Source organism: Drosophila navojoa, chromosome 2, assembly GCF_054131105.1.
Source record: "Drosophila navojoa isolate 15081-1374.11 chromosome 2, UAZ_NAV_1.0, whole genome shotgun sequence".
NCBI lineage: Eukaryota > Metazoa > Arthropoda > Insecta > Diptera > Drosophilidae > Drosophila > Drosophila navojoa.
Genome location: NC_142890.1, coordinates 11,921,950 through 11,937,378, shown reverse-complemented (window position 1 = coordinate 11,937,378; position 15,429 = coordinate 11,921,950). Strand labels below are relative to the sequence as shown.

General features: G+C 41.3%; 1 protein-coding gene across 5 annotated transcripts in view; it reads right to left on the bottom strand.

Moving 5' to 3' along the window:
- jus (EB domain-containing julius seizure protein) overlaps nucleotides 1-15,429 on the bottom strand; it is a 25,574-nt gene extending 10,145 nt beyond the window's left edge. For 4 of the 5 annotated variants that reach the window (XR_016196653.1, XM_089259143.1, XM_089259180.1 and 1 more), the window contains exons 1-2: nucleotides 15,266-15,428; nucleotides 1,900-2,719 (exon numbers count right to left, since the gene is read on the bottom strand). Coding sequence is in view for 3 of the 5 variants with exons in the window: in XM_089259143.1 (XP_089115269.1) it covers nucleotides 1,900-2,617 (718 nt within the window). In the remaining 2 variants the exon portion in view is untranslated. Of the gene's footprint in view, nucleotides 1-1,899; nucleotides 2,720-15,265 lie in introns of all 5 variants that reach the window. The other variant, XR_016196655.1, reaches the window with a different exon arrangement.

Here is a 15,429-nt window from a genome sequence, read left to right as displayed (position 1 = left end):
GTTAGTGTGTGTGTGTGTGTGTGTGTGTGTGCTCATGCTTGGGCTGTGCATGCCTATTTGCCTGCGGTTTATTTTTAAATGCAGCGACTGCTATGAATAGCGCCCGGCCATGTGCAGCTAAAAAAGCAATGCTACCGCTACCACCGCCCCTACCGCTGCCCCTACCGCTGCTACTGCTGCTGCTGGTTCGGTTTTTGTGGCAAGCAGCCTTGCTGCAAGGCGAGGCAAATTTGCTGCTAGCACTGACAAAGTGTGCACTGACTAGCACACAGCCAAGCACCGCAACGCTTTTAATACCCTGCTCAAAGGGAGCTTACCAGACAAGACAGTTTTGTTTACCAAACGGCGTGCTGCTGCTGCTCGGGGCACGTTTCTTGGACTCATTTCTCACATAAGGACACCCTAGGCAGCCCCTACCCAAAGCAAAAACCTCATGTTCATAAGTGATTGCCAGTGTCGAAGCGCTGATGGTCAGTCATTTGGCATTTTCGCACAAAAGTCTGCGGATGCCCGATGCCCCCGGACGGCTGGCATTTATAATTAGAAACTTTTGCTTATTTCAAAAATGTTCTCACTCTCTGCCTCATCCTCTTTCTCTCCATCTCACTCCCCCCATCTCACTCTGTCTCTCGCCCTTTGGCATATAGAAGAAAAGCAATCTGCAGGGCAAACCTTTTTGCAGTCGGCGCAACAACAAAAAACCTCATCCAACCGAGATAGAAATGGAAATACTTTTTGTGCAAGTGACTCACACAGATAAAAAACCAGAGATGACAGCGTGTGGATTATAATAACAATAGATTTTGAGCCTGCCACTGAAGTGGGTGGGGTGTGTCAAGGGATATACAATAAAAGCAAAGGTCGGATTTAGATTAATTGAGCAAGTTCAACTCTATGAAATATCATTGTCGGCAGAAATTTGCACAAAATATTTGTCAATTGACAATTGTAAAGAGGATTTCCTTTGGTAGGAGGTAAGAAATAGAAATAAGGGGAGGTAGCAGGCCTCGATTGGAGTGGCATTCTGAGCTTCGACAAGCTTTTTAGTGTAGTTGATATATGGATATACTATTTAATATACTTAAATTACTGGATAGGTATTGAAAACTAAGAGCTGCTGATTTCCGAATATATTCTTTTAGTTTTAACTGAGAAAAACCTCAAAAAAATATCGAAATCCTCAGAATAAATATGAAAGAACAGTAGTTTTAATGGACGAAATTCCCAACATAACATCAAAATGATGTTATATGTATATATCACATATACTATATCCGATAAGCGGAAACTGGATATATAGATATGCCATCTTATCAGTGAAAACCCTTTATATAGATTGAATGAATCCAGACATTGTCCTACTACTAGTACTGAAAAGGGTTTGAACAGTTTCGCCAAACAAACAGAACTGAAAACTAAATGATACTCGATAGAACATCGCTAATATACTATTTGAATTCTATCAATTTTAGACTTATCAATACCGGACTCAATCAATTTTGGACTCATCCACTCAATTTTCGTTTGAAATTCGCAATTTGCATGCAAGTGCACTCAACACGTACCACGACCCAAAGCAGATGCTTCTAGGCACGGCACGCAATCACCTCCAGTGGCTCTGCGAAACGATAGGCACACACACACACACAGACACGTGAACATGGCTAAACAAGTAGTGTAACTATTTTTATGCTTGTAGACATGCGCTGGGTCGTGTCCCGTGTTGATTATGCAACAATGGAACGTGTGCAGCATGATGACGTCATTGTGGAGCATATTTGATTACGGCTTTGCCGCAAATGATATTTGCATGCATTGCGATAACGCCTGACCTGGCCCCTACGTATATGTATATGTATATGTATATGGCTGGGCAGCCAGCATGTGGTGTTGGCTTACCAAACTCGGGCGTTGTCGTCTCGGGTCCCACGCTGAAGCTATTAACGGCAAAGAAATTGTCACCGTCATCGGCCAGCGCCAGCGGCAATGGCGGCAGCAACAGCAGCGCCAAAACGGAAATCAGGCGCAGGACGTTGTTTGCGCTGTGGCACCCCATCCTAACCATGCGCTGGCCGCCACCGATCCAAGGCGCCATTAGCATTAACGAGTGCTCCACACGCATTTTTAGGGTGGCGGCAGTGGTTAGTAATGCTGCTCCTGCTGCTCCTGCTACTCCTGCCGTTGCTGCTGTCGCGCCCAAGTTGCTTAAGTGCAAGTTGACTTGCTTTGTTGTTGTTGCTGTTGTTGTTGTGCTTGGCGCCTGGGTGGGCGACAAGTGTTGAGCTTGTTGCTCCCAGCGACAACTGTTGCTGTTGTTGTTGTTGTTGTTGCTCTGATTGTTGTTACTGCTGTAGTTGTTGTTAACGTGCTTAGCTGTTGCTGGCGCTACAACTGCGACTGCGACTGTTGCTGCTGCTACTGCTACTGCTGCTGCTGCTGCTGTTGCTGCTGTTGCTGCTATTGCTGCTGCTGCTGCTTCGTCGTCTTCGTCAGCGCATTGCTGTTGCTGTAGCTCACATTTTACGCGCGTCTCGCGCCGATACTTGGCAACACCAATAAAGCGGCTCTGCAACGTGGCAGCACCGTGACGGGGCTCTAAAGCCCCATCTAATCTCATATTATTCGATCGTCGTCGTGCTCCTCATCCATGCTGCCCCCAAGTGATTGAATTTGAGCGCTCCTTGCTGCTCCGTGCGCTGCTTCACATGGAATGGCCCAGCTGCAATCGAGCGGAATCAAGAAATAAAAATCATTTTATGCTTTTTATCCATTGTCTGAATGAGGTGCAGGAGAGGTTTATTGGGATTGTGTATATATGTGTGAAAGTATTGAGCGTTCTATTGGAATATGTATATACATATGTGATACAAAAACTTATCAAGAAATATATCTAAGTAGTACATATAGCATCTGCTAGTACTTGAGCATTGATTAAAGTCCATTTGATGACTAAGACTTTAACTGATGGAGCTATAAACTTAGTTCTTTAGTTTTACGAGCTTTCATCAAGTCTACATAGACCTTGAATATTTCATTTTCCTGCTAGTTGCTGCCATTCCTTACACATTTCAATTTGCTAGTCGGGCACTCCCGCCGACATCTGTCTCCAGCTGCTTCCCTCTCTCTCTCTCCCTCTCCCACACTTACACACTTTCGTTAACTTAGTTTTCTTTCGCTTTTGTTTTGATTTCAGCTTGGAGTTCACAAAAGAAGAAGCAAAGCAAAAAGCAAGGCTAATCACTTAACTGCGTGTGAAATTACAAACCGACGTTGAAACAATTTCCGAAAGTGCCAGCAAATGGCCAGCTCAATGAAATTGAAACCAGCTACCAGCCACCAGCCAGCAGGCACCTGCCCAAACTGCCAATTCGGGCGGAGTTCGCCATTGCCGCAGGACACGAAATTAAATTGACTGACAGTAAATTGGGGAATCATTTGAGAGGTGCCACACAGCGGTGACCTGGCAGCAGCAGCAGCAGGACACTGCTAATTGGATTAAGGTCACACACACACACACACAAACATCTGGCATTACATATGCTCGCGTCCAGCTCAGTGTCTCTGCTCATAATTGTTTTAGGCCATGTTTTTAGCTTTTCGTTGTGTTGTTGGCTTTAAATGCATTTTAATTAAATTTTCGTTTCAATTATTCGATTTAATTGCTAGGCGGCAGTCCAGAGTGACTGGCTGTCCGCCTGAACATGATTCGGGCGATTTATGGCGTCGCGTTGTTTTCACAGAGCCCCCGACTCCCCCCCTGTCAAACCATAAATAAATCATGAATTTGAACATGCAACACGCATCTGGCTCGAATGTCCGTTGTCCGCTGCGATTATATGCTATGAATGTTGCAACATTTCTGCATGCCACATGCAACTGTGTGTTTGGGTGCATGTCCACTCAACATGTAGCTGTCCGAAATGAGGCGAAGAGCAGGCGACATTTGTCTGACAGTTGACGAGCATAAAGTGAGCCCAGAAAAGCGCTCGACTACATCATGCAAAGTCCCTGGCAATGCAGCACTAAGTCTTAGATTACTACATGACAATTATATACCTCATATCATTTATATGCTTCGAAAATCGATAAATATCGATTTTTACCAAATATTTGCAGAGGCCCAGTTAAAAGTGCATTGTCTACCCCAAGCTTCGGTGGGTGAGCACTTAAAGCCCATTTCTGCCCAAAATATTTGCTCGCATTAACTCTTCGCACATTTTGCATTACGAAATAAAGCCCTCTTGTCAAACTGGGAGCCCAAAGGGCTTTGAACCTCTGTCAGAATGGCTTTGTGCAACGCTTTTAATACAAATGTTGGCCGCCCGCATTCGGCTCTAAATTCCTAGCTAAACAGTGTAAATCCGCAACTAATTTATGCGACAGCCGCATCACATATAACGCATTTACGGCCTGCCGCGGCGGAGATGAGGCGGCATGGGCACCCACACATGGGAACTCATAAAACGCGACTCACGCAACCGAAAATGATGAGCCGGAAACGTGTTGCATGTTTGTGTACAAATTGTTTTCGGGTTTTCCATAAATTTATGTGACGACATTAAAGGCGAGCGTAATAAATAAATGTCAAGCGCGGCGTATACGCAATATTAATAATATTAGCCCCTGCAATAGGTCCAACGCTGATGAGACAATCGCTTGACGCATGAAAAGCATCCAGAGACAGCCAGCGCACAGCGAACGGAAATTACAACAGTAATAACACCGGATATTTAGACAAGGATATGGGTTTTGTCATACAGCCACGTGGCGTATGCGCAATGTGTACAAAGCGAACGGACAGAAGGAGAGAAATGTGGAATGAATGCTGCCCAAATTGTTGTCTGCCTTTGGGTACGAAATACCGTTCTAATTTTTTAATGCCAATTAAGACGGCCGGAGCATAAATGGCAGCACCTGCGAGCCAGGCCCAAACGTAATGCGGCAATGCGATCCAATAAATACTTATGGTCGGGCTATTGTTTTAGCATAAGCTCCAGCCAAGGCCACAGCCGAGTGGCCAATGGTGCCGAGCCATGCGTGCTTTCATCTTGGATATATATATAGACGTATACATATATATAATTATATATATGTGTGCGTGTGTGTGGGCATATAAAAATAAAACCCACATACCCATCCGAAGAGGCCAATTCAGAAATTCGTGCAATAAATTCTACAAACAATAGCGAAAGGCCCCACACTCGAGCAGCTGTGTGTGCACACATGTGAGACTGTATGTGTGTGTGTGTGTGCACACAAGCACAAGCAGTAGTTGCCTACAGGGCAGCAACAACAGTGCACTCGCATAGATAAACAATGAAATCCAAGCTAAGCGGCAGAATAAAAGACGCTGCACAGTGGTTCAGGAAGTGAACATGAAAGTATCCATTCAAGGACTCAGCAATGGGCGAGGATTTCATTAATCAATATAAGATAAACTGGCAGTACAAATTTTTTATTGTTAAGCATATAGATCTAGCAAATCAAGTTTGCGGGGTTCCAGAATCATGAAAATTCTGTTCATATTCACATACACACATATATATATTTATATAAGTATTTATGCATCGTAGTTATATGCACATGCCTCCGCAGTAAAGATGCTATTTTATGTATGTTATCCGAAAGTACTCTCTAGAGACATAATCACACCATTCAAATTTGATGCTAGTTTTATCTGATCAAGTGCCACAGTGGGCAGCAGGAAACGCACTTTGGCCGAATGCCAGAACCACCACACTCACACATGCAGCGCTTGTGTTAGTCCTATATTTTATTGATTGCTGATGTAAGTAATCTAGGCGCAGAATCTAGACTAACTAACACCAAAGACAAAACGTTTTGCCTAGCGAGCAGAACGCACCAGTTCATTCGCATATCTTAAGGACCTCCTCATTTAGGCAATACAATGGCCACCCAGTTCTTTCAAGTATGCGTGTGTGTGTGTGTGTGTGTGTGTCTTGACTGGCAGCCAAACAATGTGCACAAGATTTATACGCTGTGGAACAAATTGCTTGGCATTAGCCACTGGAAATGCGTCCCACGGAATGCAATAGACATGGCGCCAAATGGTGATGGATGCCCAGCGCTTGGCCCCCAAATGCAGCGCGGGCCGGCCAGCAGGCGCAGTCGATACAAATTATGGCCCCACTGGGGGCAGCCCCATTGCCAATAAGCCCATTAAATATGTATGCAAATTATCTCATAGAGATAAGTTTCTGACAGCACCAGAAATTTGGAGGCGACGCCATCGAGGTCGTCGCACTGAATGGATTCTAATGAATCTGAATGAATACGAACGTTGCCATGGACAAAGTTCAATTCGAAGAAAAAGCATTCAGCAAACTGTTGAATTGACAATTTGTATGCTCGTTCCATTAAAACGAACAAAAACTTTGGCAATTTTACTGGGAATTCAAAACGAATTGAGTTTGAGATAGATTTGGATATCGAGCGCTATGAACGCTTGCTTGAACTTTTGATGGCTTTCGGTCGTTAAACATGCGGCCTAAATGCCAAGTAATTTCAACTAATACTCATATATAATTGCAGCCCATATATATTATCGTATGCAATTATTAGACACTATCTGCTCTTCACATCCAACTGCAATTAATTTCATTTCGCTAATGATATCGCACACTAAAGTCCTAACTGCAATTAGAGCACGGGCGTTAGCTTTTAGTTTTATATTAACGAGTGCCATGAATATTTTATGTGGCAATAACTATGGTTGAATTATTTAATGAACACATAATAATTTATATAAACGTATTTGCATATCAAAATAAATCTATAAACATGAGCTTTAATAGTTGAACAATATCCACTTTAATTATTAATTATTAATTACTATTTCATAAACAAATTTAATTTTATAGCTTGTTCTATAGGTTGTTGTTGTAACTCTGGCTGCAACAGTTATTCAGAATTGATTTTTAATGCGCTATTCTTATTGTCTACATATTTTCTACAAATATTTGCAGTAATGAAATAAGAACTCTAGTACTTGAATAATATAGAAAATATTCCACATTATTAAATCTGCCAGAATAGTTTTAAAAATCTGTAATTTATTTTGCAGCACCTCTCAAAATATTAGTTTATTCCGAATTCCATTTTGCCTAATTGCAGGTACAATGACTATGAACTCTATATTAGTATAATATCTAGTTCAATATCAAGTATACGACACCGAAGCTCAGCGCATGTGTTGAATCAATATCCTAATTGTTCAATTACATAAATACCTAGTATACTATACGTCCATTTCTGATTTCATCTGTTGCATTCATCGTTACTTCGGCGAGCTGAAATAGCTAGGAATTCAAGCTGCTTATCGCCATTTTTCCACTCACAATGCCGGCCACACGAATATGACTAAGCCTTGATCGTGTATCGCGACGTGAGCTCTGATTCATTTGCATTGAATTACATTTTGGAATTAACCAACACAGCACCTTGGTCTATTTATTTACTTACTCCTTCGCAGTGAATGGGTTTTTTGTGTTGTGGCTAATTCACATAGCAATACAAAGGCCAACAACAAATGTGCATACATATGTATGTACGTATGTCTCTATATTAAAAGGCAATTATATATCGCATGTTCTTAATAGGACTTCCCCCAAGGCAGCGTTCAGCTGTGCCTACGATGAATCCATTTAGATTCGCATTTCGTGTTGCTTGACTGCTGAAAATTGGGGCGGCAGCAACAGTAGGGATATTTGGGCTTAGAAAGTTGCTAAGTGGAAATGCGAGGCATGCAATTAGCATGCTATATATAATGAATTATGATTGTTATACAAAACAATATCGCTGAGGTTATGTGGGCCACCTGTATGGGTAGGGGGGGGGTTATTTGCCACTGCTCCAGCGACTTGCCACAATTTGTGTCGTGAGCGGGTCCAATGTTGCGCTTTGTAAACTTTTCGGCAACCGTTGCCACGTGAAGGGCAATAAATAAAATGGCGAAAAAATGCGAATAAACAATAAAGTATTGCTGGCCTGGCATTGTCGCTGCCGTTGCCGTTGCCTTTGCCTTTGTCGTTGGCCCCCCACTCCGCCTGGCCAACTCAGCGAGCAAACAAACAAACAAACAGAAAGCAACAAACTGGCGACAATAACAACAAAAGCAGCTCAAGCGGATATGGCGTGAGTTCTACACGTTGTAGGCGTCGCTACAGCTAAGGGCTTCGGTTTGATTTTTTCCTCTTTGTGTATACCCTGTACGCACTACTACTGTGTAGGCAGGGTATGCTAGCCTGTTGCCTATATATGTTGCTGTAAATGCAATCAGATATAGTTAATTTGACAGATGAATATAATTTTTCTTGCAGACAAATATCATGAACACCTATCACTGTTACGCAGGTTACGCAGTTCTGTTAGTTTAATATTAAATAACAGCTTCATTTTTTCCATTAAAAGTTCCATACTTACGTAACAACACTGTTAAAAGACACGTAACGTAACGAGAGCGTTAACAGATCACTGTCAAGTTAACAGATCCCTTTACATAACATGATATTCAGCTGAGCTTGCCATCTCTACATTGTTAACACTGCCATACCTAGCTTTAACAGTCCTGTGGCAGAAAACTAACTTAAGTAGATGTCTCACTCTAGCGCATTAAATCAAATGAAGAGATCAATATTGAACTGTGATGAGACAAAAGAATAATAAGCTTTATTCGATATACAGAAAACAAATAAAGCAAAACTCTGTGCATTTTTCTCGCACAGCTTGGAAGTCATATATAAAACGAATTCATCCTATTTGTGGATATCTTTTTAAATTTGATTATAATACTAAATACTTGCTTTTTGAAACTACAGCTAATGAATGTTTTCAACAGTCATAACTCTGAGTTCATTCAGTAACTCCAAGTCCATTACTGCCTGCCCGTCTAGCCCCCACTCCCTGCATAATTTGGTTTTTCTATTTTTCAGCCTGGTGCACAGTAACAACGCAGCACACAAAAAGATTTGGTTTGGGGCGCCACCGAACAAAAGCCAAAACCAAAGCAAAGAAATTCCACATCACGAAACATAGCGTGGCAAGCAGCGGTTCCTATGGTTGGCTGGTTACGCGCGCCAAGCGTCGCCATTTTGCAGGCCCCATTGAAAAGTATCCATGTATCCAAGCTGACTCCAATTAGCCGTCGTTAAAAACGGCTCTCGAATGTGCGGAAAACTCCCAAAGATCTGCTGAATTGACAAAGAAGCCCAGAAAACAAAAGCTAAAAAGCAAAAGCAGAGCATATGCATGTCCATTGCCTAGCCGGCTTTATTTATTTCACTGTTGGTGTCGCCTCCGGCGCTGTTGAGCATTTCCGTTTCCGGCGTGCAACTGGGCAGCGGATGCTCAACGGATGCGCCACGGTTCCACATTTGATTGGTAAAATGGCATTCAATGTGCAACATTTAACATTTAACCTTTCGCCTGTCACACGCTGCATAAATAAGCCCATAACGGGCTCTGACTTGACATTACGCATACGCCCCGCTGTGCTGCAGTCGCATGGAATTTCAATTTATTACTTATGTCAATTTGTGGCGCCCAGAAATTGAGTTGCAAATACTATATACCAAAAAAAAAAAGAAGCAGATTATCGGTATTTGATGTGTGTGTGTGTGTGTGTGTCTGACTAGTGGCAAATGGAAACACTTGTATGCTACGCGTGTCTGGCTGTCAGGCTTGACAGGCCATTTAACTTCATTTTAAAAATTTGACACTTGTGACAAGAAGAAACGATGTCTACATGCATAAATAGTCAACTTTTGCTTGGCATTTGATTAGGCCTTACGATATCTAGCATGCGCTTTATACGGTTCTTTTTTTATTGGCAAAATGTAAGCATAATCGACAACGGAATTTGGCAAAGCGAATGGGATCCAAGCTCTTGGCAAGGGAGTTGAGCTATTGGGAATGAAATTGAGAAAAATTGCTGAGCTTTTGTCAGTCAAAGTTTTCGTTTGACTCTTTTTTTTAGCTCAAAGTCAAGTGGGTGAATGTTATTATTATAATGAATTCATGTTGACTTGATATGGTCAAGTTTTATCTACGCGAATCACAAGTTATCCCAAGGGGAATTACCAGTTGCATGGCCTTGAGCAAATTGACTATTGTCAGTGCTTTGAAGCTGGAACAAAGCTGTCTTAGAGGAAAATCTTTTGGATTGACTTTTGGTAAATTTAAGAGTTATTATCTAATTGAAATCAGGTTTGCCCTTAATTTGCATAAATTTTTTTCTTCACTCGAGCGGTGTGTTGCTTTGTAAATCTTGTGGAAATCGTAATAATAATTTTTGTCTTAATATTCCTTGTCTACCCACGATATAAAAGCATACTCTAGACCCAATAACTTGTCTGTTTTGTTGCCAAATTCAAGATAAATGTAGCTTAGACTACTTAACAATTCAGAAACACTCCATATCAATGTTAGTTAATGTTTAGCTGAGAAGTTAAATGAGCTAAGGATACCAACAAAATAGATTTAAATATTTCCATAATCAAACGAGTAACTTCGCTCGGTTTAATCTCCAAAGAAAATAATCAGTTTGCATAGCCCGAACCAATTGAAAGTGTAAAATCTGGGTTATTGTTGTATAATATCATTTTTAAATGCAAAACTGAATACAATTGTCATACACAAACAAGCACTCGCTTATTATTATTGTCAAGGCAACGCTTGCCTTTAATATTGAATTATACACTTGATGTAAATAATAAAGTTGTCTATATGTTTTACAGCCCATTGAACGGCAAGATAAGTTGTGTGAAACAATTGAAATCGAAGCACGTGTCACATCGATGCATTGAGACATGTTTATAGACGCATATCTAGTGTGGGCCGGGCATGCTGGGCCGATGAAGCCAGCTGGATTGATGTTGGGAATTAATGTGGCTTTAGATAACTGCTTGGGCACGTCGTTTGTCATGTGGCCGAATGGCAGTGCTTGTGGTCGAGAGTACTGTAAATCCGTTTCGGGCTCCGGCCATGTTGTGGGGCAATTTAAACTCAATTTACCCATAAAGAAACTGAATCCATGAAACTTGCTCGCTCGCTCGCTTCGCATTGGCAATTCAAAGGCCCATCCATGCGGCATTTATATTGCACTTTGCCAAACTGAATGACCTGGCTTTAAGGTCTGTGCACACATATACATATATATACATATATATGTATATGTATGAACGTTAGTTGGACACGTGTTCGTGTGGCTTTTTGTTGCAATGACTGTGAATGCGCTCGAAGCGCTCTACAATATTTACATCTACTGCGCGCTGGGCGTTGCCAGAGTGGGCGTGGCTAAGCTAACTGCATTCACACATTTGGCGTGCTCTATGAGCAATGCTAATGCATTTGCCCGCCAGCCCATGACAGCGCCCGTAACGCTTGCTTATATGTAGCTCCGCTCTTGGCATAGCCAATCCATGTAGAAACCCATTCAGTTGTTTCTGGTTACGCCGCACGCACTGGCAGGAAGCTAGGGACACATTGAATGGCTGCGGCTAAGCGACAACAGTTTGTCATTTTAATTGCGCATAAAACACCTCGTGGCACACACACACGCACACACACTTATAGAGAGACGCTCACACAGACACAATAGTTGGCTGGCGGCATCTGCATTAGCTGACCTAAAAACTGTGCTGACTATTTGTACATACTCTGCTTTAATATTCCACACGTGCAGCACACTCTCTCTACACACACACACGCACACACACACACATCAGTTACCAAAGCAAAGTTCAAGTGGTTTTTGTGTCATCAGACAAATGGGACGAGCGACAGGCTGGATTGACTTTAAGTTCCAGTTCCAGTTAGAGTCAGGCACACATACACACACACACACATGCAGCCACACACACACATAGTCACTTAGTGTTACCACAGAATGTGGCACACCCAACCGAGACAATTTACAGAATCAACATGGGCTAATTAATTACAGCTGTTGTGTAAACAGCATCTGGGAGGCCGCCTCAATGGAGGCGGGTCCAGCAAGCGTGGCTTTTTTTCTTTTATTTTCTGCCACATTTGCCATTAAGCATAACAAGAGCAGACAAACACCTGCATAGGTGGGCATCTTTGATGCTTTATTGTCAGCAATTAATCACTTGATAATTGTATAAAATTAAAGAAGTTTCTGCTAGAGAGCTGCAAGGGAAATAAAAGAGAGAGAGCGAGAGAGAGAAAGAGAGAGAGAGAGAGAGAGTGTGTGTTGAAAGATTGTTAATAGTAGCATATATGTATATAGCTTATTAAAATGAATCCAGAATATAACTATGATGGAAGAAATATTAATATATATTATATTATATTATATTATATTATATTATATTATATTATATTATATTATATTATATTATATTATATTATATTATATTATATTATATTATATTATATTATATTATATTATATTATATTATATTATATTATATTATATTATGATATATTATATTATATCTATCATTATATATATTGTACATTTACAAATTGCATAATAAAATAATCATATAGATATGATATAAGATAATATTGTATATGTATATACATATATTAACATTTTTTCCACCATCTTTCACTTTTATTTATTTATCAAGTAAGTTTCAAGTCAAGTTTCTTATATATGATATCAAAATGCAAAGATCTTGATTTTAGCCCGCTATATATTGTATGAGAAACCTGAAAAAAATCAGTCCAGAATTAAATATAATTTCCGCATCACGGTATCTGGTTATTTAATCAAGGAAATATTTTTTGGAATACAATTGAACAAACCCCCTTTTATCATTTACACATATATGTATAAAGAAAAGCCTCATCAATTGATGACAGAAGTGATGTAAATCGAATCTCTGACCTTTCGTTAAGCTAAAGTGAAATTTGTTTTCTAAGCTCGTTAACTTGTCAGCCATTTATATAAAAGATACAGCTCTCTTTAAATCTGTAGGACATATATATTTATCCAAAATTTATGCTGTAAGTGCAGCTTGAAACATTTGGGACTCGAAAGCGCTTCAAGAGAGCTTAGGCAAAGGATTGATGGACGAGGGCAAAGCAAAATTTTGTCGGCCGACGGCAGTTTATCCCGGCTGGGTCATAAAATTGCAATCATTATTATAGTCATGTACCAGGCAATGGGGCGTAACGGCAATCAACGCCAAGACGTTCAGTAAATAACCGCACAATTTCAATTTTCAACATAGAGGCGTATACACACACATACATGTATGAAGAGGCATAAGAGGATATATATTTAAATGCATATTTTAATAGTCATAAAAGAGCCTAAAATCCGTCCCCGGGGCCAACAGAGCGCCAAATGCCACTGGGCATACTTAAAGGTCTCAGATACAACACACACACACAAACACAAACACACTCTTACACAAACACACACAGAGAGAGAGAGCGAAACATACAGACATCTAGACAAGGCCAAGCACAACTGAAACAATGGCAACGAACAAGTAATATAAATTATAAACGCAAACTCTGCGACAAGGATATGGGCTGCCAGCAAGGCAGGCGACATGCGATTTGATGGCAAATAATTTGGCTAGGAAATCGAAAGCGAATGCTAAGCCATAGCATCCAGCGGGCTGACATATGCTGTTGCCCCTGGCTAAGGTCAAGGGTCAGACCTTTTTTTTTGGGGGGGGGCTTTGTTGATAATGTCAAAATTTACTGCAACACTTGGCAGCACCAACAACAACGGCAACAGCAACGGCAACAGCAACGGCAGCAGTGCCGCCGGCATTTACTGTTTGCTGAGCAAATTGTCAATAGTCTGGGCATTTTGGGCTGAAATTCGATTTGATATTGCCATTGATGACGTGTACGACGGCTGCAGATACTTGCAGCCCGATGGCCAAGTGGCATGTGGCAAGTGCAACTTCTGCAACTGCAGCAGCTGCCGCAATGTCTATCCCAAATCGATCCAAGCCCCGGGGCAAGTACGTATAACTTCACATGCCACACACACACACACACACACACATACACACTAATGAGTGAGTGTATGTGTGCTGAGGCCAGGCCTATGCCACGCGATGTGATTGTGAATGCGCAAATGTGACGACGCGACGTTGCCAAAGGCAGCTCCAGGCTGGCTGGCTAGGATGACGTAGTCCTCAGTAACAGAGTTTGGCTAAAGTGTGTTAGTGTGCCTTTTAGCCTGGGGTTGTTATTGCACAGCAACACCAACACACTAACGCGTACACACACACACACACACACACACTTTCAGGCGGCATTAAATGGCAATTTTTTTCCTGCTTTTGGGTTCGCCTGACGTTTCATGCTTTAAACGCGCCATTTACTACTGAGTGCGCTAAATTATTAAAAGCAAAATGCGGTATTACAGCACACACACACATACAAGCACACACACACTCGCTAACATACATACAAAGTTCATTAAATTCAATGTATGCAAAATGCGGCTGTTGCTGTTTGTCATTTTTGTACTGCCCCTAAAAGTATGCAACATAATCAGCAGCCAGGTGTGCAACTGTGTGTGTGTGTGTGCGCCAGTTGCCTTAAAGCTTATAGTATATCGCATATTCTCTTTACTTTGTATGTGTGTGTTTGCTGTTTTCTTTATGCGTCACGTGAGAATTCGCTTTATTATTATTTGAGTTCTGCTGGCTCCTATTTCTGTACCTTCGTGCACATCGCGTATACGCAGCGCAAGCAAGCACACATACATATTTACATACATACATACATACATGCATATATTTGCCTTTCATTCGCAAAAGGCATTGATTTTCAGTTTCATTCTCAGTTTCGTTTTCCGTTTGATTTCCTTCGAGCCCCGTCAACCACTGACATGTCCCAATATTTACTCAATATGCAGGCAGATATACATACATATATTTATATAGAGCTATATGTTTGACTGATTTGCGAGGCGTTGAGTTGATCTGATTGTTTGTGTTAGTCACACTTTATTGTAGTTATTGTTGTCGTTTGCATTCAGTTCATTTGTTTTTGTTATCTGTGTTTTTTTTTTCGATTTGTTGCCAAAAATCAACAGAACAAAGTTTTTCGCACGCTGTCGTTGAGCGGATTTCTGTGGCGCTTTTGTTTCTTTTTTAGCCTCTGGCTGACTTCACTCACTCAACACACACACACTGAGAGACTTACTCACACTCATGCAACACACAGACACAGACACACACACACACACATGCACTTGGAGTCGCGCGCGTAAAATATATAGTATGTAAAATTACAAATTGCTCACAATTTTCTCGTTCGCCTGGCTGCTGTTCTAGTTCTAGTCGTTCTTGTTGTTGTTGCTGTTATTATTGGTTGTTGTCTTTTATTTGATTTTGCTGTTGACTGGCGTTGTCTTCCGTTTGGCACAACCACGCGCTACAACGTCTAACTGCGTTCTGGCCAACTCGC